This window comes from Diospyros lotus, chromosome 6 (genome assembly GCF_014633365.1).
Source record: "Diospyros lotus cultivar Yz01 chromosome 6, ASM1463336v1, whole genome shotgun sequence".
NCBI classification, from domain to species: Eukaryota; Viridiplantae; Streptophyta; class Magnoliopsida; order Ericales; family Ebenaceae; genus Diospyros; species Diospyros lotus.
The window spans coordinates 46657012-46684169 of record NC_068343.1 but is presented as its reverse complement, the minus strand read 5'-3'; the positions used below and the strand labels follow the sequence as shown (position 1 = coordinate 46684169).

Genomic DNA, 27158 nt, shown 5'->3' with positions numbered 1-27158 from the left:
TGCATTTCTAGAGAGCTTGTTCACTCTCTATGTAATACCCTAAAACTTGTAAGCTATTTCTATTTAATAAATTAAACGATTTCCCGATTTTCTTTAGGTTCTCAAAGACTTGGGAATTTGTGAGATTCAAGGATCTTTAGGGGACTTAAGGGCAATGGACTTCAAAGTTCATTTAAACCTAACTTTGGATTCCAAAACGATATCAAAAGTGGCTGTGGATTTCAAACCCGAATTAAATTCAATTAATGGACACATGTCACCATATGGATGGAGACACATGGGTAGAAATGATTACATGGACACGTGGCGTAATTTGGATGGAAAATTAAAAGTAATAATTAAACACCAATCTCGAGGGACACGTGGCACCGTAGGATGGAAGCAATGATGAAGGCTCACATCTTGAGGGACACATGTCGTAGTAGGAAGAAAGTAATAATGAAAGCTCATATCTCGAGGACACGTGGCGCCGTAGGATGAAAGCAATCATTACGGCTCAAATCTCCATAACATGTGGCGAAAATTCATTCGTTAAAGGGTTAAAAATGTCATGATAAGGCTCATATCTCAAGAGCCACTTGTCACCATGGGAAGAAAGCAATAATTAGGGTGTAAATCTCAAGTGCCAAGTGTCACCATCTTAGAAAGCCAAGTGTCACAATCCTATGGATTTAAGGGCACTATATAAGAATGCCTTGGGTTGGGTTTTTGGCCACCAAATTAAGGGGGGTAAGTTGCTTATAAAGGAGGGGAAACTCTGCTGTAAAGAAGGGAAGGAAACCCTGCCCGAGTAGGAGCCAAAAGCAAGCCGTTGGAAGGCACGAGCCCCTTGAAATCCGTGCAAAACAGTAACCAAAACTGCAAGGTAAGCTCATCTTCTTTCTGTAACCACGTAGAGGGTTGAAAGAGGAGTCCGTAGGTTCAAACGGCACTCGAATCGGAGTTAAAATGAGAGAGTTATGCCCGTTTTAATTTTCAGGGTCGGAAGTCCGTCTGGCGCGTGAGCCGCACGCGCCAAACAGAGCTGCGCGTCCAGGCGCGTGGCCGACATTGTGGGAGCGCGTGTGGGCGCGTTATAGGTCTTCTTGGCTTGAAATTTTTCATGAAAACTCCTAATTTTAGTAGCTACTTATATATCTAAACTTATTTTAGGTTTGGATACAAAAAGGTCTCGGTTTTTATAGAACAGTCCACTTGGAGCGACGTTTGGCCGTGAATTTGTGCAACCAAGAAGTGGGAAGCTTCGGTGAGTGGTTTCTAAACTGTATTTCTTACATGTTGTGCATATTATTGAGCATGATGGCGGTGATTACATGTGCATATCATGTTATTTCGTTTGATACGCATGTTTCTTTCCATTTGTTCATGCATCACTACGTGTGGCTTGTGACTAGTTGTGAATATCATGGGTGAAGGGAGTCTTCACTTGGCCGTGTTGTTAGGCTGTGTTACATGATAAGGTTGGCAGGGGTGATTGCAACACCCTGGCGTCACATCCACCTGGAGCATGCATCTCTGCATTTTGCATTTGCACGCATGAAGTTATTTTAACCCTCACTTAGATTTAACGATCTAACCCGGGTGTTCATACCCCTGGAATATTCAAATGTTCCAGATCTGTCAGGCTCGGGCTCAAAGGGAGAAGGCCTAGAGGCGGCGCGAGTGTAGTTATCTTGTTTAGGCGTCTCTTATGATGTTGTAGTATGTTACAAGATTTGTACTCTTAACTTTGACAATATTTTGTCTCGTGGAGAATGAAGTCTACTTTCCCTGCTATCTTGATAAATTGTGTGTGTGAATGTTTATTTTATGGAAGTCCCAACATTTCAGGTTACGATCCTTACTGTAGTATATGGGATTTCCTTAACGCCCGTGTAAATATTATAGTACCTTATATACTATCTTGGGGTTGGGGCGTTACAGTTGGTATCAGAGCCCTATAATTTTGATTTGGGTTTAATGAGACTAACTTTGGAGATGTTGCCCTATATCAGGAATGGATCCACGTCAGCAGGGCAGCTTGTTTATATGTACGAACGATAGTAGTAATGAATAAGGATATGTAAGTGTATTTGTTGTTAGATGAAATCTCGTGGCCTACCAATAAACGTGACGAAGAAGTTTAAGCAATTATTGGGGATCTAGATTTTGAAATATTTGGGGAATGAGGAATATGTTCAAGTACAAATCCGAGATTTTAAGAATTAGGAATAATGGCTTTTGGAAAATCAGGCGGCCATTTTTGGGGATTTTCAAGGGATTGCAGGATCTAATTGAGGATGAAGGTATTGGATTTCCTTTAGGTATGACTCATTAAATCTTAAGATTAGTAGAATTGAAAGACACTAGAACGACCAGAATGGTTAGTGCCTAGGGAAACTTTTGGGATTAGGGACACCATATGAAACTGGGCAAAGGTTGGGTAGGCGCAACTTAAGTACTGATGATAGCATTTGGGAATTTTCCGGATACATGGTGGTATGCTTAGTTTACTCATTTGTTGTAGATAGATCGTTAGAAGCCACACGTTAACAATGCTAGTCTTATGATTTCTTGTGTGGATGTTTTCAGATGGTGAACACCCGTCGGACCCGGAACTGTAGGCAAGGAAATGAAGTTCGGGAGGAAAGGACAGAGGCACCCCAGGGTAGCCAACCGCATGAGAGGAATCAAGAATATGGAGATCGGATGATCCGAGTCGAGCGGATTCTTGAGAACATGGTTGTCGTCATGCAAGGGACACGACCTACACAGCCAACGGGGCATATCAATCCCCGAAGTCCAGATATCAGCGACCGATTTCAGCGACTGAATCCACCCATTTTTCGAGGGAAAGCAGGAGCCGATCCTTGCGAAAGCGAGTATTGGGTGGAACAAATCGAGAAAATCTTTGACTTCATTGGCTGTGATGAGGAGGATAAGGTTAGTTGTGCCACTTTCCAACTTCGAGACGAGGCAGATCAATGGTGGAAGACGATGCAGAGGGCCTTACGAAGTCCTGAAGGGCAAGGTGAGCCAAATGTTTCGTGGGCGCGATTTAAGGAACTTTTCAATGCTAAGTACTTTCCTCTGTGCAAGAAGATGGAGAAAAGCCGAGAGTTCATGAACCTGCGACAGACCGAGGGCATGTCAGTTGCCCAGTATGAAGATAGGTTCACACGTCTCATTAAGTATATGCCTATCTATAATTTGGACGAGGAGGCCAAGGCTCAAAAATTCCTGGGAGGATTGAAAATGGAAATTCAACAAGCCTTGAGTTCTGTCGGGCCACGCACGTATGCAGAAGTAGTCTTTCAAGCCCAGACTGTGGAGAGTAATCATGAGAGGATGAACTCCTTGAGAAATGAATCCCAAAACCCAACAGACAGGAAGTTTGATAGAGGGTCAAACTTAGGACCTCGAGGGAAAAATTTCAAGAAAAAAGAGAATTGCCCTAAATGTCAGAAGTCACATTCAGGGAAGCCATGCAAGATAGAGACCCCAAAGTGCTATAATTGCGGAGCTAATGACCACATGATCCGTGAATGTACGAAGGGACGGGTGTGCTACAATTGTCAACGACCCGGCCATGTTTCCAAGGATTGTCCGCAAGGGAAGGGACCAGGTCAGCAGGGAGCAAATAAAGGGAGCCAAGGATTTCGCCAAGGTCGCGTATTCAACCTGTCAAAGGAAGATGTGACCTTAAATCCAGCAGTAATTCAAGGTACGATGATCTTTCTTAATACCTCGGTACAAGTACTGGTAGATCCTGGATCCACGCATTCATTCATATCTCATGCATTGACACGATGCTTAGAATTGGAGTTGGAAGAACTTAGTTACCCCATGGTGATAGCCACTCCTTTAAATAAAGAGATGGAAACCCGTTTGGGTTATAAGGATGGGAAGATTTCATTTGGAAATGGTGAGTGGGCAATTGAGCTTATATCCCTGGACATACAAGATTTTGATCTAATCTTAGGGATGGATTTCCTATCTAAATATAATGCCAAAGTGGATTGTCGTAGAAAGGTAGTAAGCTTACAAGACGAGTGTGGAACTTGGGTGAAATTTCGAGGTCAGGATAGTATTGGGGAAATCAAGCGAATAACTGTGCTTAAGGCCATTAGAATGATGGAAAATGGTGCTTATGGGTATCTAGCTTGTGTCGAAGGGGTTGAGAATAAGAAATGGGAATTAGGTGACATACCTGTGGTAAAGGAATTTCCTCAAGTTTTTCCAGAGGACCTACCAGGATTACCCCCTCGTCGGGAAATTGAATTTGCTATAAAAGTTGTACCTGGGGTAAACCCGATATCTATACCACCTTATAGGATGGCCCCAGCAGAGCTAAAAGAGCTAAGAAGTCAGCTCCAAGACCTTTTAGACAAGGGTTTTATTCAGCCAAGTGTGTCACCTTGGGGAGCCCCAGTATTATTTGTAAAGAAGAAAGATGGGAGCTTAAGGATGTGTATAGATTACCGCCAATTAAACAAAGTTACCATCAAAAATAAGTATCCGTTGCCAAGGATTGATGAACTCTTTGATCAGCTACAAGGGGCGAGGGTGTTCTCTAAAATTGATTTGAGGTCGGGATATTATCAACTGAGAATTAGGGCAGAGGACATTCCAAAAACTGCTTTCAGATCACGGTATGGACACTACGAGTATTTGGTAATGCCATTTGGGCTAACCAATGCACCTGCTGCTTTTATGGATCTAATGAATAGGGTGTTTAAATCTTACCTGGATCAGTTTGTGATTGTATTTATTGATGATATCTTGATTTACTCAAAGAGTGAGGAAGAACATGAGCAACATTTAAGGATTGTTTTGGAGACTCTCCAGAAACATAAGCTTTATGCTAAATTTTCGAAATGCGAATTTTGGATGAGAAAGGTAGCTTTCTTGGGTCATGTCATATCGGAGGATGGAATAGCAGTGGACCCCACTAAAGTCGAGTCAATAAAAAGCTGGGGGTCGCCTAAGACGGTGACTGAAATAAAAAGCTTTTTAGGGCTAGCGGGTTACTATAGGAAATTTGTGGAAGGATTTTCCCGTATAGCTATGCCCCTCACACGACTCACCCAAAAGGGGGTTAAATTCGAATGGAGTGAAGCTTGTGAGCAAAGTTTCAATGAGTTGAAAAGGAGGTTGATTTCTGCACCCATCTTGTCAATGCCCAATGGGTCAGGAGGATTCATGATATATACTGATGCATCAAAAAACGGATTGGGATGTGTCCTTATGCAATATGGGAAAGTGATAGCTTACGGATCTAGACAGTTAAAGCCACATGAACGAAATTATCCCACGCATGATTTAGAATTAGCTGCGGTGGTGTTTGCCTTGAAGCTCTGGCGGCACTATTTGTATGGTGAGAAATTTGAGGTCTTCACGGATCATAAAAGCTTGAAGTATCTGTTCTCTCAGAAAGACTTGAATATGAGGCAGCGGCGATGGATGGAATTTTTGAAGGATTACGACTGTACAATCCAGTACCATCCTGGGAAGGCAAACTTAGTGGCTGATGCACTAAGTAGGAAAGGGCCTATGTTGATGGCCAGTTTGATGTCTCAGGAATGGGAACTGGTGGAGGCTTTTAGCCAGTTGACAGTGAATGTGATGCCTAAAGAAATGTCTGTTTACGTCGCTAGCCTAACAATTCACTCTCATCTTCTAGAACAGATTCGGCAAGCTACTTCTGAGGATTCGAGGATAAAGTCTTGGGTGGATGACCAAGGGCGAGTTAAGAATCCTGATTTTGATTTCTCGAATGGAGTGCTTCGATTCCAAAATCGAGTCTACGTGCCCAGAGATAAGGATTTGAGGCAAGCAATTCTGGAAGAAGCACATCGGGCTAAATATACTATTCATCCCGGAGCTACCAAGATGTATAAAGACTTGAGGGATTTGTACTGGTGGCCAGGGATGAAGAAAAGTGTTGCTCGATACGTAGCTCAATGTGATACCTGTCAACGAATAAAAGCTGAGCATCAGAAACCTGCTGGAAAACTTCAACCGCTAGAAATCCCCGAATGGAAATGGGAGCATGTGACCATGGATTTCGTAATAGGATTGCCAAAAACACCCACTGGAAATGATGCCATATGGGTAATAGTAGACAGGCTAACTAAATCTGCGCACTTCTTACCCATGAAGGTTGGGCATTCAGTAAGCAAATTGGCTCAACTCTACATTAAGGAGATAATTCGATTGCATGGGACGCCGGTCAGCATAGTCTCCGATAGAGACCCGAGATTTACTTCTCGATTTTGGGAAAGTTTGCAGCAAAGTTTGGGAACACAGTTACGTTTGAGCACTGCTTATCATCCCCAAACTGACGGACAGTCGGAAAGAACAATTCAAACATTGGAAGACATGCTACGGGCTTGTGTAATTGACTTTTCGAGGAGTTGGGAAGAGCACTTACCATTGGTTGAATTTGCATATAATAATAGCTATCACAGTAGCATCGGGATGGCGCCTTATGAAGCCCTCTATGGGAGGAAGTGCAGGACACCGCTTTGCTGGACGGAAGTGGGTGAGAGACAACTTTTGGGTCCCGAATTGGTACAAAGGACCAGTGAAAAGATCAAAATGATTCAAGAACGAATGAAGATTGCCCAAAGTAGACAAAAATCCTATGCGGATAACCGAAGGAGAGATTTGGAGTTCAAGATGGGGGATAATGTATACTTAAAGGTTTCGCCTTTCCGTATGATCTCCAGAGGAAAGAAGCAAGGAAAATTGAGCCCGCGGTACATCGGGCCATATGAAGTTTTAGAACGGGTTGGACCAGTCGCATATAGATTGGCCTTACCCCCAGCACTATCTAACATTCACAACGTTTTTCATGTATCTCAATTGAGGAAATTCGAGCCAGATCCATCTCAACAGACATCTGCAGAAGTAGTCGAGCTGCAAGACAATTTGTCATTTATAGAGGAACCTGTGGAAATTCTTGATCGAAAGGAGCAAGTGCTGAGGAATAAAGCAATACCGCTAGTAAAAGTGTTATGGAGACATCACAACCTTGAAGACATCACATGGGAAAGAGAACAAGAGATGCGCCAGAAATACCCTTATCTTTTTGATGTATTAGAGAATATGGAATAAATTTCGAGGACGAAATTTTCTTTTAAGGAGGGGTGAATGTAATACCCTAAAACTTGTAAGCTATTTCTATTTAATAAATTAAACGATTTCCCGATTTTCTTTAGGTTCTCAAAGACTTGGGAATTTGTGAGATTCAAGGATCTTTAGGGGACTTAAGGGCAATGGACTTCAAAGTTCATTTAAACCTAACTTTGGATTCCAAAACGATATCAAAAGTGGCTGTGGATTTCAAACCCGAATTAAATTCAATTAATGGACACATGTCACCATATGGATGGAGACACATGGGTAGAAATGATTACATGGACACGTGGCGTAATTTGGATGGAAAATTAAAAGTAATAATTAAACACCAATCTCGAGGGACACGTGGCACCGTAGGATGGAAGCAATGATGAAGGCTCACATCTTGAGGGACACATGTCGTAGTAGGAAGAAAGTAATAATGAAAGCTCATATCTCGAGGACACGTGGCGCCGTAGGATGAAAGCAATCATTACGGCTCAAATCTCCATAACATGTGGCGAAAATTCATTCGTTAAAGGGTTAAAAATGTCATGATAAGGCTCATATCTCAAGAGCCACTTGTCACCATGGGAAGAAAGCAATAATTAGGGTGTAAATCTCAAGTGCCAAGTGTCACCATCTTAGAAAGCCAAGTGTCACAATCCTATGGATTTAAGGGCACTATATAAGAATGCCTTGGGTTGGGTTTTTGGCCACCAAATTAAGGGGGGTAAGTTGCTTATAAAGGAGGGGAAACTCTGCTGTAAAGAAGGGAAGGAAACCCTGCCCGAGTAGGAGCCAAAAGCAAGCCGTTGGAAGGCACGAGCCCCTTGAAATCCGTGCAAAACAGTAACCAAAACTGCAAGGTAAGCTCATCTTCTTTCTGTAACCACGTAGAGGGTTGAAAGAGGAGTCCGTAGGTTCAAACGGCACTCGAATCGGAGTTAAAATGAGAGAGTTATGCCCGTTTTAATTTTCAGGGTCGGAAGTCCGTCTGGCGCGTGAGCCGCACGCGCCAAACAGAGCTGCGCGTCCAGGCGCGTGGCCGACATTGTGGGAGCGCGTGTGGGCGCGTTATAGGTCTTCTTGGCTTGAAATTTTTCATGAAAACTCCTAATTTTAGTAGCTACTTATATATCTAAACTTATTTTAGGTTTGGATACAAAAAGGTCTCGGTTTTTATAGAACAGTCCACTTGGAGCGACGTTTGGCCGTGAATTTGTGCAACCAAGAAGTGGGAAGCTTCGGTGAGTGGTTTCTAAACTGTATTTCTTACATGTTGTGCATATTATTGAGCATGATGGCGGTGATTACATGTGCATATCATGTTATTTCGTTTGATACGCATGTTTCTTTCCATTTGTTCATGCATCACTACGTGTGGCTTGTGACTAGTTGTGAATATCATGGGTGAAGGGAGTCTTCACTTGGCCGTGTTGTTAGGCTGTGTTACATGATAAGGTTGGCAGGGGTGATTGCAACACCCTGGCGTCACATCCACCTGGAGCATGCATCTCTGCATTTTGCATTTGCACGCATGAAGTTATTTTAACCCTCACTTAGATTTAACGATCTAACCCGGGTGTTCATACCCCTGGAATATTCAAATGTTCCAGATCTGTCAGGCTCGGGCTCAAAGGGAGAAGGCCTAGAGGCGGCGCGAGTGTAGTTATCTTGTTTAGGCGTCTCTTATGATGTTGTAGTATGTTACAAGATTTGTACTCTTAACTTTGACAATATTTTGTCTCGTGGAGAATGAAGTCTACTTTCCCTGCTATCTTGATAAATTGTGTGTGTGAATGTTTATTTTATGGAAGTCCCAACATTTCAGGTTACGATCCTTACTGTAGTATATGGGATTTCCTTAACGCCCGTGTAAATATTATAGTACCTTATATACTATCTTGGGGTTGGGGCGTTACACTCTACCTCCTAAGCGGAATGAAGCTAGGTTATCCTCAGGGTAGTATCCAACCTAAGGCCGAGTTTGGTTTCAGGGATAGCCAAGTCTCTAGGTGTGGTCATGTTCTCCCTACGAGAGGGCGATCTATTATGGTGACGAGTGTTAAGCTACTGGTTGTCGACCGTTGCGTCCTGGTAGATAATGGTTGGTGATATGGGCCCAACTATCGACTATCATGACTGGCCACAGACGAGCCAGGGCAGCTAATACTATCAGTCACCCACCTTTTGGCATCTTGCATATCAGGGTATTGTGTGCCGGGATTTGGGTTGCATCCATTGGGGGACTCATGTGACTGAATGTTTGGCCACGTGCATACATTTCTGTTTATTTTATCAAATAGTTAGCTAGTCATGAGCACTACATTGAGTGTATTTGCCTATGTGGGCGGGCGTGACTTGATGCTTGGTTTTATGGGGGCCTTATATCAGGTTTCTGCCCATGTGCCATTGCATTTTATATGTGTGCATTTACTTGATATTTAATGCCGGCTTTTGATTGAGATTGAGACCATAGCTGTGACAGTGTCGGGTACACCGCGCTGGTTATATTTCCACACACGCGAGTTCTTTTGGGTTAGCGTGTTGTGACTCGGTGAGGTCACTCCCACTTGAGGTTTTCTTTACAGGTTGCAGGTTCAGTCTGCACTGGCTCACTCAAGTATATATCATGGGTTTGGGTGCCATTGTTTTCTTTTGTGGGCCCCAATACCTTGTATGAGCACATTTCTTTTATGCACGAGACACCTGGCATTTGTTTGTTGACATGGACATGCTTTGCATGGATACTGCATGTTAGGTGCAGGGTACTTTGTAGTGCTTATTCTTGTTATCCGGTCATTTTGTATGAGCTTGCTGAGTCTTGTGACTCACTCCTTTGCTTCTCTTCATTCCAGGTAAGGGCAAGGGAAAAATTGGGGATGGTCCCAATGAAGTCTAACTTCTCTGTAGATGGTGTACAAGGCAAGTCGAGTTAGCTTTATCTTATGGCTTTTGTACTTTGAGACTTTGGGGATTTACGACGTCTTCTGTGACAGGTTGTGGTTTGTTTTGTGGTTTGGATTTGTCTTTGGTCAGTGATTGTAAATGTAACTTTGTTGGGCCTATGGTGTTTTGTTATGCATGCGGTGTTTTGGATTTGGTTCAGATTTTCATATTCATGATCAGGTATATTTGAATGTGAGGTGCATGCATGACAGGTTTTGTATTCGTTATTCGGGACACCTGCTCGGGTTCTATGACTAGTCTGGGGGACCTGGGTCGGGATCCTACATATAACCTCAAGATCTAGGGATCCTAAAAGGTCTAGAATCCTAGTCAGTTGTTGAGAGTGTCCAAGAATAAGTCTTTTCAACCTAGGGACATGCTGTAACAAAATTTAGTGAAAATGACTGGTTAGGTGATTAATTATAAGTGAACTACACAGATTATATTCAAAGAAAGAAATGTGCATACTTATATATAATTCATGCCTTCTTGCCATCCCAAAGTTGTTCGACATTGCTACCAAAAAGATCAAGTTCAACAAGGTTTTGGAGACTTAAATTTAATGGCAGTACTTTAGAAGGATACCTGTGCCAATTTAGGTACCTCAATCCATCCGGAAGAGAATTCAGACCCCCTGGAAGATGTACTTTTGATACATTTGTGGGGTCTTCAAAACATTGGGTCCAATCATAGAGCTGGAGATATCTAAGATCGCTCATGTTATCGAAGGCTTGAGAATTCAAAACTATATTCTTTATTTTAGACATATCTAGGAGGATTCCTTTAACTGATTCGGTTCCCTTTCAACAAACACATAAATAACAAGTTACCACATAGAAACATACAAAAGCTCTCTAAATTTAATATATATAAAGTCATTTAACTGAACGTGAAGGTAATCTTAGCAGTGAACATCAATTTAATTTATGAAACAAAACCAAACATACTAACACTTACAGTGTTTGTTCTTAGTACACGACAAACATCTTCATGAACGTGCAACCTACTACGCTCTCCTGGCTTGTTGAGAGATTCTTGACGAACAATTTCCCAGCACATTTCTTGCAACAGATCATGCATCTTTATCTCGGAAGCTAATATTTCTATTAGAGATTTATCAATGAGGACACTAAGTCCAGCTTCTACAGAGAAGTAACAACTATTAAGTATTTCTATCACATGGTCTCTGTACTCTTCTTCGAAAAAATACCCAATGTAAAGTAATATATTTTTGTCCTTGCGATCCGGTGCATCGTAACCAATTCTTAATATATTATGAATTTTAGGCTTAGAAATTTTATTTAACTTATGCAATGCACTTTCCCAATCTTGTTCGCTATTTCTGTACAGGGAGGAACCCAACACTTTTAATGCTAAAGGATTGCCTTTGGCATAATTCGTTGCTCTTTGAGCGTACACCATAAGATCTTTAGGAATAGGATCTACTTTAAAGGCATAGTTACAGAAAAGTTGTAGAGCTTCATGGCCGTCCAGTGGCTTAACCTCATATATGTTATTTGGCACTACAAATTTTAGAAGTAGTTGCTTATCTCTAGCTGTTATGAGAACTCTACTTCCAGGACCAAATCGGTCAAGCCCTCCTACCAAGGTTTCTAATTGTTTCAAACTATTCACATCATCAAGAACAATGAAAACCTTTTTGCTTTGAAGCCTTCGCTTAATAAATGGGGTTATATGGGAAGTGCCTAAGTTTAGTTTTTGGCCTAAAATTTGACAAAGAAGTTTATCTCTCAGATGAACCAGTCCACCACAATTTTCTGATTCTTCCCTAACATTTGCAACAAAACAACAACCGCCGTCAAATCGACAAAAAATTTGGCTGAAAACAGCTCCAGCAAGGGTTGTTTTACCTAGACCACCCATCCCCCAAGTTCCCACAACTCGGAAGTCTAATGTGTCCAGGCATAATAATGATTTCACTTCCCGAATGCAAGAATCTATTCCAACTAGACCTCGAAAATCAGTTGAGGCAAACACATCATTCAATTTCTTCAAAACATCTTTGACAATTTCGTCTATAAGTCTTGATTCAGGCCTAACAATTGCAAACAACAAACAATTTATACCAAATTAAAATCAATCACAACCCAATAGGAACAATATAACACAAACATATGCCAAGCAAGCTACCAAGTAAAATGGTCAAATATTCAAGACTGTTTCTTCTTGTAATAGAACACAATAGGACTTACCTAGTAACAGAAGAATCCCATCTAGATAGATTGGATGCTTCAGTCAAAGCTTCTCTCCATGTTTGCAACTTTTCTCTAGATACTTGTTCAATTTCTTGTACTTAACAATCTCTGCAAGCTCACGCAAGCACCCTTTTGAATATGCATAGTCATTCGAGAAAATAACCACATAAATCTTTGATTCTTCAATGGCTTTTCAAAGAGTTGGTGACATTTCATCTCCTCTCTTGTGTAGTACAGCATCATCAACAAAAGTCTCTATGTGTTTTTGAGACAATGCACCACAGAGATGGCTTTTGAAAGTGTCACTAGCACTGTCTTCACCTCTAAAACTGAGGAACACATCATACTTTCTTTCTTGGGTGGTGTTCATAGTGGTGGAAGATGAACAAGTAAACGATGAGGCACTCATTGATAAATTACAGGACTTAGTTGGTGAACAGAACTGTAAAGACTGAGGATCACTTTGGAGATAGACTTCTAGGACTAGTAAATTACTTCTAGAAAAATTTATTCCACAAACCACAAATTCTTGTTACAGTGGATTTCCACTTTGTAGAGAATCTATTCTAGTGGCATTCCTTTAATTATGGATGGTACAAAATTGTTGGGCATATTATAGAGCAAAGAATTAAGAAGATGAAACAAAGTTTTCATGTGGGGCATCATTGTCAGCATGACTGTTAACTGTGCATGCATGTGGAGAAAGTTAATTAAAATTGAGAGGACTGGCAGTCTTTTACTATTCAGTACATTTTTGGTTGGTAGTTGGTACACATTTTTCTACAATGTTGACTCAAGTCAATTATCTATTGGATACTACAAATAAAAAATTATTAGATATTAATATTTAACTGTTATGATAGTATTGAGTAGTGGGTCATCATAAGGTTAAATGAGCATCCTATCATCAAACCACATTGAGTGGTGTTATGTCATGAATATGTTTATTTATGGTAACTGTTGCCTCCTGGGAGGATTGATGATTGCATCTTTAATGCATTTTCTTGTACTAGTTCATCTAATAATTCTTAATTGACTACAAATAGCCTGGATTATAGAACAAAGGATTATGATAAACCTACATGGAGATATTGAATTCTTAAAAATCATGTACTATAGCATGATTCAATAAGATAGAATAAAATAGACAGAGAGACAAATAGATTGCTTTAGAAACAGAAACAAAAGGAACTGAGTTACCTACTTTTAATGATCAAAATAAAATTTTTCATCTTGACATTCTGATTTTTAGTTTCAAAACGAAGAAATCGATCTCCTCAAGTAGGATTCCAACCTGTGACCGATTAGTAAACAACTGCAATTTACAAGGCAAACCACGTGGTTTAAATTTTGAACCAAATCTTTGACACTTTGACATTGCTATTTTTAATTGAGTTGGTTGTCCACATACTCTCTATTTTCATGAAAGGGTATCATCTCTCACCTTACTTATAATATAGCAATACTAATAGTGCTTGCTCTAGGTAGTTCAACCGTAGGAATTTTGTACCTGAACGAAATAGAATAGAACATCTCCCTTCATGTTTTAGCTACACTGATCACTGTATTTTTATTTCTAAAATTTCAAGCTGATCCTAATGTGAGCAAATTGATAATATTACCCCGTAAAAATTATTAATTGGATTGATTGGTGAGGAACTAGACAGATCTCATGGAACTCCAGAAAAATTCTACTAAAACTTAAAGTTAAGCTGCTGAGACAGCAGCAACCAGCAAGTTGTTATTAAAGAAGCACAACTTTCCCGCTATTTAATGAATGATCAAAGAGAAAAAAAATCTACAGAATCTAAGCTCAAAAAAGCACTCAACAAAATGATAAAAACTGTTACAGAACACTGCAGAAACAATATATGAATTGATGGTAAATGAAATAATACCAATCCAATGTAGATGTTATCCACATGGAGCATATAGCTGTCGCGGTTTTGGTTCTAAACTACTCAAGTCAAAATGTCCATAAATGTGAAGAGCATTGGGGTATATAAGACCGTCAACCCTAGAAAGAAACCAGAATCATCCGCACACGATCTGTACATCCTTCACTGACTTGGGTGAATTTTCCTCCTTTGACTTGAAGTTGACAAGAACTGGATAAAACAATCAAGATTACAATTATACAGTTAATGCAAAGAAGGAAATGAACCAGTCATTGACGTATGAAATAAAGTTAACAATGCCACTGGCCCACTGCCATTATGTTGCACATCAAAAGAGCAAAAGGGTATGGTAAATTTTAAACAGATGATATAATCAACTTCACGATTAAACAGATGGTAATGATTATGACAACACACACAAAAAAAAGCCAGGATAATAGAGTAAATACAGCATCAGGAATCAGGATGGTAGATAATAATCAAGAAGTTGATGATTAGTTTTTGTTGACATGTGAAACTTTTCTAGGTACTTTTGCTGATGGATGTAGTCAGTTTGTCTTACTTTAGTTGGTAAGGTTTTGTGTAAAGGCATGGTGTTCCAGATTTTGAGGAAATCTGCCCACCTAAGGACTGTGTCTTATTTTATGTTTTTGGTAAAATTGTGTGGCTGTATTTCTCCATGCACTTTGTATAAATATCAATGGAAAAGTAGAACATAGATAGCAGCAAAAATCTGGAGTGTTTTCGTTTCTCTCCTTCTTATTCTTGGTTTGATGGTTTTATGGTATTGATTCAAAGCTAACAGTTTTTCATAAACCAGAAATCTCATAACTTTTCTACTAGTCACCAAATGCTTGAAATAGCAACTATTGCTAAACTTCTGCAACCTTGGTTCAATAGGATATAAACACGGCAACAAAAGCAGCGACAATAATAATTGAAATATGTCTGAACCAGACAATTTCAGTGAAGTTCTTTCATCATTTATATTTTAGATTGAGGGTATCAGTTAGATAAAAGTAAATATATACACATATACACAAAAGCATATCATATAGAATGAGTTTATGTATGGAATTCATAAAAATAGCTTTTGATAGAGCAGACCAAGAAGGTAATCACCTAGTTGTGAAAAGAAACAGAAAATTGATATACATCAGGTTTGACGGAGCCACACAATTGAAAACTGCAACATTGGTAGTCGAGGCACAGCACACCTTTTACTATATGCAGTCAGATTATCCTCCCAGCAGCTCATGTTTTAGATTTAAGATGAAAATTTATGGAAGAAACAGAGCCAACAGAGAAGGGATATGTTCCAAGTACTTTAGCACTCAAATTCTTCTAACTGGAAAAATTAAAAAACAATTCACGACAATGAAATTACATTTACTGCATTGGCAAAAGTCCTGTTTCTAGAATAAATTTGTTACTTTTAATGATCACATATCTACAGATCCTTGAATACATACTTGAGTATAAATAATCGAAGAATTGTTTCTTAGTATTCACAAGGTATAAGAAACTATAAACGCTCTATAGTTAGAGAGATAATAAAGTGAACAATTGAAATACTAAAAAGAGACATGATGGAGCATGTTCAAGACAAGACTATATTATTAATAACTGTCATGGAGTTGCTTGAATTACCTACTTCGCATATTTTGTGCATGAGATGACAGGTAAACTTCACAATGAGTTGACAGATGAAGCAAGAGAAACACCAGCAAACCGAAAACAAAAACTCCACAAAAGAGACAGAAAATGAAACTCAGGAACCAGCCAACTCTATTACAGAGAGACTGATAGAAAGGATCAACTTTTTCGTCAATCAAGAGGGTTGATTTGCTTTCACCAGTTATCTTAGGATGTGGATCCATTTCTTCAACATCAAGTCTGCCACTTTCACTTCCACTGGTGTCAGTCTCATCTGAGCTCCTTGTTTCTATGGGTTCTTCTGCATATACTGGACATACTGCACAATTTTTCACTTTGCAACCTTCTAAGGGCTGCCCATCAAAATTTTGAGGGCAGAATTCAACGGAGAGGAACCCAGCGACGTTTGAGAAGGGATAATACCCTTGTACGACATGATCAGAGTACATGGATCTTGCATGGTTATGCCTTTGGGTATCACAGACAGTCAATGAGCCACAAAAATCTGTTGTATCACTATAATGGCTTTTAAAGCTGACACGAACACCACGACCGTCATCACTATAGTTCTCAAATGCTATAACAGTGCATAAAGCAAATCCTACAAGCTTACTAGTATCAGTAGGCAGTGGAATCATTATTGAAGATCCAATTTTTTGATGGTTGAACCAATCAGGAATAACACTTCCAGGTAAACAAATGCTTACAGGAAATGCTCTTTCATATTCCTGTAACATGAAAATCATAATCACTTTTAACAAGAAAGCAAGAAAAAAGAACGAGATATGTAAAAACTTGCTACATTATACCTTAATGAAGCGTTTGGTTATTACTCCTGACAATTCTGATGTATCTGGTAATAATTGGAGTTGCTTGCAATTCATTGCTTCTAAAGACTGTAGACCTGATGGAAGTGTTAGTGATTGAAGCATACTGCAGTTGTTCAACAATAGCCTTCTCAACTCAGAAAGTTGCTCAATGCTTGTAGGTAGACTGTCGAATTTGTTTCCGCATAGCTCTAAAAGTTCCAACGAAGATAAACAACCAATATCTTCAGGGATTTCCTTCAGACCGCAGTGATTTAGAAACAGGTACTTCAAACATACTAAATCTCTCAAGTTCTCTGGCAGCTTATCCAGTTTCGAGCAATTAGAAAGATCGAGATGGAACAGAGATGTCAAACTACAAATGCTACTTGGAATGCTCCTAAGACTTTCACAGCCCTTTAGACAGAGGAAATTTAGGTGGTGAAGATGTTGAATGGATATGGGGATTTCAGACAAGCTTCTGCAATCTTCAAGGTTCATAACCTCGAGGCATGGCAAATGTGAAAGGTCTGGGAGACTAGTCAGGTTCTGAGAGTGACTAAGAGTAAGCAATTTTAGGCATGGAGCATCCTGTAACAATGAATGTATTAGTTATCTTGGAGTCACACAGTATATATCAATAGAAGAAAGCATACACCTAGATGCTGATCTGTACCTTAACTTCTTCCCATAGTTGTTCAAGATTGCTATAAGGGAGGTTGAGTTCAACAAGATACTCTAGGCTAAACTCTGTTGGCAATGTCTTCAAAGGATAGCCGTGCCAGTGGAGAGACCTCAGTTCATCGGGAAGATAATTCAGGCTGTGGGGAACATGCACTTTGGAGGCAGACATAGAGTGTCCAGAACATTGAGTTTGATAGTAGAATTTGAGAAACTTGAGATTGTACAATTTCTCAAATGCTTCAGAATTTAGAGCTATATCCTTTGTTTCGGACATATCTAGGACTATCCCTTTAATTGTATCAGTTCCCTGACAGCAAAAGTGATGAATGAGTTATACAAAGCATGAAAGACACAAAGTGTTTCAAAGAATTTGCATAAATCTCTTCATATGAAGATAAAAGTTGGTTTAATATGCAAAATGAAACAAAATTTACAAGGTACTTACAGTGTTTCTGTTTAGTATGTTCCGGACATCCTCATGATTGTTCAACCTGCTGCGTTTGCCTGGAAAGCTGGAAGATTCTTCACAAACTATATCCCAACCCATTTCTTGCAGTAGATCATCCATTTCTATCTCATTTGTTTTTGAAATAGTTATGAGTGACTTGTCAACAAGAACACTAATTCCAAATCGCGCAGAGGAATAACAGTCATCCAGTATTTTTGTTACATAATTCCTATCCATTCCTTTCAAGAAAAACGCAATGTCAAGAAATATTTCCTTTTCCTCAGGACCTAGTCCATCATAACTAACTCTCAACAGATTACGAATTTCCGGAATAGGAATCCTTTTAAACTTATGCACTGCACTTTCACATTCCCGTGTAGTCTTCTGATAGAAGGAAGAACCCAACTCTTTAAGCACTAGCGGATTTCCTTTGGCATATTCTACTACCTTCTCAGCAAACTCCAGAAGTTCTTCAGGAGAATGGTCTTGGTTGAAGGCATGTTTACAAAAGAGCTGCAAGGCGTTTTGGTTATTTAATGCCTCGACCTCATATATATCACGGGATCCACAACCACAATTAGAAAGCAACTGTTTATCTCTAGATGTTATAACGACCCTACTTCCAGGACCAAATTCTTCGATCCCCCCAGCCAAAACTTCTAGTTGTTTCAACTTAGTCATATCATCTAAAACAACCAAAACCTTCATACTTTTAAGCCTACGCCTAACAAATTCCGGCACATTGGGAGTCCGAAACTTCATATTCTCTCCACCTAACAATTTCGACAGAAACTCCTCCTGTAAACGAGCTAGCCCACCACACTTCTCCGATTCTTCCCTCACATTTCCAATAAAACAACACCCTTCAAACTCCGTACAAACTTGGCCAAAAACAGCGTCCGCAAGAGTAGTTTTACCTATACCCCCCATACCCCAAATCCCCACTATTCGAAAATCCAACTCCCCTATCCCCAACATTAATTTAACTTTCTTAATACGCGAATCTATCCCCACTAAACCATTCAAATCACATGATAAGGGTGATATAGCATTCAATTTCTTTATAACATCCTTAACAATTTCCTCTACAAGTGTAGCCTCAGGCCTACCAACAAAAAATGTAAAAAAACAAACACACAATCAACACTTTAGTTAATATAAATCACAAACTAAGTAACCAAATATCAATACAACACAAGACAAGTTTTAACTTAATCAACTTGTAAATGGATTTACTTAGTAGCAGAAGTATCCCATCCAGATAGATTGGCTGCTTCAGTCAAAGCATCTCTCCATGATTGCACCTCCTGTTTGGATACTTGTTTATTATGCTTGGCAAAAGAGTCCTTGAAGGTACCAGATTGTTTTCGTACGTCGGATGGATTTACATGGTAAAAAACAGGTATGACAACCTGCATGTTGAGTCTCTGGTATTTCATGATCTCTGCAAGCTCACGTAAGCACCATTTTGAGGAAGCATAGTCTTTGGAGAAAACAACTACGGATATCTTCGACTCTTCAATGGCTTTCAAAAGGGCAGGTGAGATTTCGTCTCCTCTAACGAGTTTGTCATCGACGAAAGTCTCGATGTGGTGGTGAGAGAGAGCTTGATAGAGGTGGCTTTTGATGTTGTCACGTGTGTCCTCGCCTCGAAAACTGATGAAGACGTCGAATTTTCCTTCATGGGTGGTTGTAGTGGTGGAGGAAGAAGAAGTTGATTGTGATGCACCCATTTGAGTTTCAATGACTTTGCATGCGCTACAAATTCATGGTGAAGAAGAAGTAGAGATAGATATTGAAGTCGGCCGCGAGGGGTAGAGAGAGAAGCTCTCGGCAGCTGGTGGGTTCCTCACGAACTGCAGCCTTAACATGCGATTTCTGCTCGTGTTTCTGGATTGGTAGCTGATTCCTGCCGACTGCGAAAATTTGATTTTCGGTGTGGATCGTGATTCTCAGGAGGTTTGGCTGCTTTACGGAGTTTGAAATTTTGATTTGGTTGGTGGCTGCATTCATCGCCCCTCTCCAGATGGGGAGGAAAAAAAGGTAAAGATTCCTATAAAGAGGGGTCTGATGGTCACAGTAGGACAGAAGAAGGCCAGCTTGTGCAGTCCTTTCCGGCATTTATTTCTGCAATCGCGTCGGATAGTGAGAGGCCTGCTATTAAAGAAAGTCGAGGGGCTTCCAGCAGCAAAGAGGTGTCTTCTCCAAGTGCGTCTCGAACCCTTGGGGATAAAGACAGAGTCAGAATGGGATCCAGCAATATCGACATGGAATAGAGGCCAAGATATCAGTAAGGAGAAGGTTAAAGCGCCTTGGACTAACGTCTTCAAAGACAATAGGCAGCAGAAGCAAGGCTTTGCAATTTGCACTGATGCCGTATCCGAAGCAATGCACACGGGTGATTCTTCAGGTCCATGAGGTTGATGACGTAGAGCAAGCGTGGGGGTACTGTCTGGTGAGTATGGTTGGCAAGTTTCCAGGGAAAGCTGCCCTCTTTAACCTTTGCAGCTCCGGGCGCGTCAAATACCTATTCTTTGCACACCCAAATGGGTGGCTACTATTCAGATTTGAAAACGAAAAGGCAAGGGAGGAGATCATGTTGAAAGGGTCTTTTTTCGTCTTAGGCAAGCCGCTAATTTTGAAAAAGATGCCCCAAGATTTTGATTTTGAAGATAGGAAGATCAGCTCTGTTCCAGTGTGGGTTGCCTTCCCAGGTTTGCCATTTAATTGCTGGATTTCTGCTGCACTAAGCAGGATTGCATTGTTCAAGAAGCTTTTGTTGATCAGGGACAGCCTATGTCAGGCGCAGGGCTCGTGGGAGGCTGCGGCCTATCTTTTGTCTAGCTGGGTGAAAAATATGCGCATGTGCCTGTCGGCAGCCTATGAGTTTTTCCGTCCGAAAGGTAGAAGGGTGATGTGGGCTTCGATTGTTTGGCATCCTAGCCTCATTCCAAAGCACGCGTTTATTGTTTGGTTGTGTGTGAAAGACAGAATTCTAACAAGGGATAAGCTCAATCTTCTGGATATCAACAGGGGATGTGTCCATTTTGTAGTTTGGTGGAGGAGTCCAGCAGGCACTTGTACTTCCAGTGCCAGCTCTTGGCAGATGTTTGGCGACATATCAGAGGCTGGCTGGGCATCACTCGGGGTATGTCCTCCATTCCTAATGCTATCAAATAGCTCAAGAGGGAGGCTCGTGGTACCGATTGGCAAAGCAAGCTTAAAAGAGATGTGACTGGCTGCACCATTTATCAGATTTGGACAGCTAGGAATCGCTTGGTGTTCGAGGAGGAAGAACCCCGCCTAAATTGCATCATTTCAAAGATTAAAATATATGTATACAAAGTAATTTTTACTATGCATCTCTATGTTTTAGTCCACTATGAGATCTAGCTAGGGGTAATTGTGTCGGCGATTCTTGCCTTGTTCTCGGCTGGGTATGTCCAGGATCCTTTTGTACATGGTTTTTGATCAATATACATTTTTCATTCAAATAAAAAAAAAAGAAAAGAAGTAGAAGATAGATCTTACTAAAATTGATGGAACTGAATGGACGGTTGAATGGTCATGCCTCTTGTCTGAACGGCATTTTCTTTCTTTCTTTTTTTTTTCTTTTTTTGGGGGGGGCTATAAGGAGTAAAAACTAAAAACCCAAAAAAGGGCAAATGACACTAAAGCCCCCTTTTATATTGTATAATTGCATGTATAAATTTCCTTTATGGAGGGCCATTTTGGGCATTTTAATTCTGCCCGCGTGCGTTTTGTGCCTCTAGGCCCTCTACTCGCTTTCTTGCAGCCTAGGTGGCTTTGTCGGCGCCCTTAATTACCAGGTTTGCACCGTGTCCCGCAGTCCCATACCTTGGATAACTCTTTACTTGGACAGTTGGACATTCTTGACTGTCATTTTCAAATTATTTTCCTTTACCAAATTTTTCCTTTTCGTACCGTCAAGAAATCCTCAAAACCTTATCGGACCGAGATTTGACCGCTAATTATACAATTCGAATAAGTGATCAGATATCCAAAAAAGACTATTCTTATTTGAAATCAAATTACATGAGTGTGTCCTTAATTAACAATTAAGACAAACAAAGTTGGCAAGATTAATGAATTTGTATTATATCTGTAATTATATAATATATAATTTAGACTAATTTGTAATTATATAATATATGATTTAGAGTAATTTGCCTTGGAAAAAACTGTATAAGAGACGAGTAATAACTGCTTAAGAGTTTTGATTTGGTAGTTTCTAATTTATTTTTTTTCCCTAACTTGCCTTGAACTTTCCTGCTACGGATATATATGTATTTTTATCTTTTTAATATAAATTAATGAATTATTGATGTAAGTTATTGAATTAGGACTTTTTTAATCTATTGGGCGGCGTAGTGGGTCACAGCAAGCAAGTGGAGCAGGAAATTTCTGGAGGAGGATGGTCCACGGTGGTGCAAATATTTCTACAAATATTATCCACTCATTGAAATATATAACTACTTATATGACCTACAAACCCATCGGCGGGCCGCTCGCAAGAGAGCGTTATCCTAAGATTCCCTGCAAACCATTCACACAAAGTCGGTTTGGGAGAGCTTAATTATTCGAATTTGAGCTTTTAGCCGTAAATTGTAGAATTTAAGCTTTTAAAAGTACAGTTTGTGAAAAAGAAAGTTATTGATTGTTTAGTCATTTAATTTTAAATTAATTTTTATATAATTAATCTATTGAAAAACACATAAAAAGACTGATGAATTTGTGTTTTTTCAAGATTTTTATTTACAAAGATTATAGTGGAATTAATAAAATATTGTCATGATATTTTTGACATTTCAATACATTAAAAAGCACTTACAAACTTCCTTTCAAGAAAGCCTCAGATTTGAGTTTCTTTTAATAAATATAAAATAAAATGTTTCGTTGTTCAAAAAATCTATTGAATTACTAACCAAACCATACAAAAAAGAAAAAAAAAAGTTATTTACTAGTAAAGAAGTTCTGTTAATGTACACTTAAAGAAGTGTTTATTAATTAAGATATGAAATAAAATAGCTAAAATATGAAATGCATTCCGAACTTTTATCATTTCTAACATGTTTGTTAAGCTTATCTGATCATTATTGAAAAAATCATTAATGACTTCTTATCTTAATTTTTTAAGATATGCATATCTCTCTTTCTCCTCAAGATAAGCATATTTTGGTCTCTACATATAAAAAAAAAATGACGTATGTGTCCTTTAATGCATTTCAAAAAATTTAACAAACAGTTTGATAAATATTTTAAAATGCTTCCCAACTTTATCTTAATCATCTTGGCCCAAAAACTATTGCGGACTTATCTTGATACTCCCTTATCTTGCTCATTTTAACAAACGCTACATTTGCAAATAAAAACTTAGAATTTTAGATTCATTTCTTACTGATTATAGTTTTTTTCTTTTATTTAATTAGATAAAAGTTAGGTAAAACTATATACTAATAGGTAAAACTATATACTAAAAAGTACCGATTAGATAATGTTGGCAAAAATTGTCTGTAATTAAGTAAAATATAAGCAGAACTGCAGAAGCAAATTAGATTCATCCAAAAATAACAGAATTAGAATTACCTAATTTTTGAGGAATCAAATCCTGATAGATTGGATGCTTTAGTCAAGGCAGCTCTCCATGTTTGCTTCTCATCTTCAGATATTTTTTCATGGTTAGTAAAAGCATCCACAAAACTTCGTGTTTGTTGACATACATGTTGTAAATACTGAAGGAATTGAAGTTGGAACAATAACAAAACGATTGACACAGAATAACAAACTCTTCTTGTATTACTAGTTACAAAGTAACACAAGGTGGCCTGAATAACAAAGAAATAGAACCCAACTGTTAGTTTTTGTGCCTCAAAAATGCTTTTTAAATATGTGTTTTAAATGGTGTATTTTCTGTTAGTTGCGTATTGTTTTATTTGCGCATTGGTCCTCACATATTTTGTACATATGCTGTGTACCCGCTTGTTTTAACCCTTGTAGCTGCGGCCTATATTGCACGAAAATACATCATAGGTGTCATTTCTTCAAAACTTTTCCTATTCTAGTTTCAAACTCTATTTATGTTTATTTTTTTTAAAAAAATATCCGTTTTCACGTTTCTCGTTTCCGTGTGCAACATAAGCTGCAGCCTCTGTATACACTGCTCTTGACCATTGCATCTGCAACTGTTACAAGAACAGGAACCCTAGCCGCGCATGTGTTTTGCTCTGATTATGATTTTCACTGCCATCTGAGAGGAGAAAGAGGATTGAGTGCTGACGCCTTGGTTGTATTCTGTTTTTTGTTTTTTCGATTTATCTTTGATGTTGTTGTATGCTTGAAACTCTTGATTCATTCTCAATCTAGTGGACGGACTAGGGGGATAAAATCTCCTGCCGTGGGTAGGATTCTTTACAAATCCGAACACGGACATTTCCATGTTCATGTGTGGTTGTTTTCAGGTGATTTTTGTCTATCTATTTTCTGATTTTTGCGTTTATCTTGAATCGTTTATTGTTGCTGGTTGGGATAAAACTGGTAATAGGAACTGAAATCACTACACCAACAAAGAATTGATACCCGAGAGGAAGCAACACAAGGTATTGGAGAAGAAATAAAATTGTGTATTGATCATCTCTCAAGGCTGGACATAATGCCCTATTTATAGGAAAAATAAGTAACCAACTTGCCAAATCTAGCTGTAATTTTGACAGCTGCCAATTTGAAAGAAAGTGCTGGAAATTGCAGCCGCAATTAGATTATAGTAGATGAAGAAGGTGCTGGAAGTTGAAGAGAAATCTAGTGCCAACTAATGAGATCAAATTGGAAGGCAAATTGAACAAGTAATCTCAATTTTACAGCTAGCGGATCATTGTGGAAGGCTCAAGACAAGCTGTAAAATTTGACCATTTACTAAGGTGGAAGAAGGTAATGGAAGAATCTTGAAGAAGAGAGAGGCTGGAGATTAAAAGACTTTTCTGGAGCAAATTGAATTCAATTGCCACAAGCAAACCCTAGAAATGTAAAAAAAATTTAAGAAATCTTTTGAAATATTAATTGTTTTACAACAGTACATCAGATGGATCTACTTGATAGAAGACAGGTATAACAATTTGCTTATTTGTCTTCTTACATTCAAGAATTTTTACAAGTTCAATCAAGCACCATTTCGATGAAGCATGGTCCTTGGAAAAAATGACTACTGAAATCCTTGATTCTTCAATTGCTGTTGAAAGCACTGGCCAGATTTCATCACCTCTCTTAAGTTTGTCATCAACGAAGAAGTAAACGTTTTCAGGAGACAAAGCGTTACAAAAATGACTTCTAAAATTGTCTCCGATATCTTCACCTCTGAAACTAACAAAGAGATCATACTTTGCTCTCTTGGCGGTGGCCGTGAAAGATGAACAAGTTGACGATGATGAAGCGCCCATTTGTGATCGATGAAACTAAGTTATAGCACAGAACAACAGGAGACTTTGCTTTTTCTTTTCTTTTTGGAATGAACTGAGCAGAACAGGAGATTTGATCAGAGAATGATCTTGAGAGAAGATAAACTTGTGCTAAATAATTTTATATAAAATATGGGGCCTTATTCTTCGGTGGGGCCTTAGGCATATATATATATATATATATTTATATAAACGACGTCTTCTTCTTTGAAACGACGTCTTCTTCTTTGAAACTAAGAAGAGATATAAACGACGTCTTCATATATATATATATATATATATTCCATAATTGGTGGTGGAAGAAAAAGTTGCTTGTGAAGTGCCCATTAAGTGGTTGATGCTGATGAGTGCAAGACGCAGTCACGCAGCAAAATATACTGTTATGTGTAGTTCATGTTATTTGTATATAATGAACACAACTTTAGGTACTTAATTTCTACTCATCAAGTCTTCCACGGGCTTTTCGACTTATTTTTATATGTATCATAATTTTTAATTAAACGCTATTGTTGGGTCGAGCAGAGACTCGACCACCTCTAACACACAAATCCCTCTTGAAACAAAAAAGAACCAGAGAGCACCAATCCAACACAGATACACAATAAGCATGAATATGCAACAGAGTAAAGTAAAATAGGCACTCGCGAAAAAGATTACATCCTCGTTGAGCTCCAAGCAGAACTTACTCCACTAGGAAATCATATTACACTCTTCATATAGAAACTCACACGCTCACTGTACACTCACAGTCCCTTTAACAAAATCGCCCCATGACCATATAAAAGGATGAGACCCACAACTAGGGTTGGCAATGGTTCGGTTTGGTTTCGATTTTTGCCAAAATCATAACCAAACCAAACTTAAATTACTAAAATCAAAACCAAACCATTACCCATTTGGTTTTAAAAATTTAAAATCATAACCAAACCATTCAGTTTCGATTCGGTTTCAGTTTAACTATGATTTTTTTAGTTTAATCCATACCAACAAACAAAGAGAAATAGCATTCGTAAATTTTTTTGATAATTTCACAACAAACATAGATAAATTCTAATAAAGTTACCTTATTCTTGAATAAAGTTACAAAATTTCTTGGATATAAAATCACATCTCCAAACCTACAATTATTAAAATTAATAAATTAATATTTGCATAATTAAATTATAATTTAAGCTAAAAAAAATTAGTTACGAAAGTTAATACCTTCATTAACAACATTAATTTATTCTTCGTAAATTGATGTATATCCATCTGAAATGAATAAGCTAACTCCATCTAACAAAATTATAAATATAAAAAATAAATTAATATGAAGAGAGATGAGGCAGAAAGCAAGAGGCAACAAGGGTGAGAGAGATCGAGGGTGAGCGAGAGCAAGAGGGGCCAAGCCTTAGTGAGAGAAAGAGAGATCCAGCGAGTGAGAGCAAGAGAGATGCAAAAAGCGAGGGCGACTGGCAATCTCACGCGGAGGAGCAAGAGAAAAAAGGTAGAGATGGTGAGAGAGATCGAGGGCGAGCGAGAGCAAGGGCCGAGCCCTAGCGAGAGCAAGAGAGATCCAACGAGGGCGAGCGAGAGCAAGAGAGATGCAGAGAGTCGGGGCGACTGGCGAGCTCACATGGAGAGCAAGAGAAAGGAGGCAGTGAGGGTGAGAGAGATTGAGGGCGAGCGAGAGTAGGGGCCAAGCCCTAGCCAGAGCAAGAGAGATCCAACGAGGGCGAGCGAGAGCAAGAGAGATGTAGAGAGTAAGGGCGATGGCACGCGGACGAGCGAGAGGCAGCAAGGGTGAGAGAGAGCGAGAGCGAGGTCAAGAGAGGAAGGAGAAGGGAAGGGGAGAAGGGTTTGCAAGCAAGACAATTGGGCTCGGGTGGGCTAGGCTCAAGTGGGCTGGGTTGTATATAATATATTATATATATGCGGTTCGGTTCGGT

General features: G+C 39.2%; 3 protein-coding genes and 1 long non-coding RNA gene across 15 annotated transcripts; 1 reads left to right on the top strand and 3 right to left on the bottom strand.

The window, feature by feature from the left end:
- The first annotated feature begins 726 nt into the window (after positions 1 to 726).
- LOC127804882 (uncharacterized) lies at positions 727 to 8989 on the top strand. 2 transcript variants are annotated; one of them, XR_008023766.1, is made up of 3 exons: positions 727 to 865; positions 1153 to 1246; positions 8721 to 8989. It is a non-coding gene; the product is annotated as an uncharacterized LOC127804882 (long non-coding RNA). The 2 variants fall into 2 exon arrangements; XR_008023767.1 differs by lacking the exon at positions 8721 to 8989 and adding an exon at positions 1616 to 1960.
- Positions 8990 to 10564: 1575 nt separating this feature from the next.
- Positions 10565 to 13864, bottom strand: LOC127804881 (disease resistance protein RPV1-like). Its single transcript, XM_052341967.1, has one exon. It carries the CDS (start codon positions 11935 to 11937, stop codon positions 10978 to 10980), a length of 960 nt encoding a protein of 319 aa, XP_052197927.1. The 5' UTR covers positions 11938 to 13864; the 3' UTR covers positions 10565 to 10977.
- Positions 13865 to 14126: 262 nt separating this feature from the next.
- LOC127804879 (disease resistance protein RPV1-like) lies at positions 14127 to 20232 on the bottom strand. 11 transcript variants are annotated; one of them, XR_008023765.1, is made up of 8 exons: positions 20084 to 20232; positions 18998 to 19983; positions 17759 to 18866; positions 17306 to 17620; positions 16633 to 17220; positions 15822 to 16551; positions 15290 to 15515; positions 14127 to 14377 (listed from the first exon to the last, which is right to left on the bottom strand). XR_008023765.1 is itself a non-coding variant. In XM_052341960.1 (7 exons), the coding sequence occupies exons 2-7, from the start codon at positions 19492 to 19494 to the stop codon at positions 15512 to 15514; spliced, it is 3246 nt and encodes a 1081-aa protein (XP_052197920.1). In that variant the 5' UTR covers positions 19495 to 19983; positions 20084 to 20232; the 3' UTR covers positions 14127 to 15511. The 11 variants fall into 11 exon arrangements, 10 of the variants coding, with proteins under 10 accessions (XP_052197920.1, XP_052197916.1, XP_052197919.1 ...); XM_052341960.1 differs by having other exon boundaries at positions 14127 to 15515; positions 15818 to 16551; XM_052341956.1 differs by lacking the exon at positions 15290 to 15515 and having other exon boundaries at positions 15818 to 16551.
- A 4608-nt stretch (positions 20233 to 24840) lies between these two features.
- LOC127804587 (disease resistance protein RUN1-like) lies at positions 24841 to 25212 on the bottom strand. The gene has a single exon (XM_052341459.1). It carries the CDS (start codon positions 25210 to 25212, stop codon positions 24841 to 24843), a length of 372 nt encoding a protein of 123 aa, XP_052197419.1.
- Positions 25213 to 27158: the final 1946 nt, after the last annotated feature.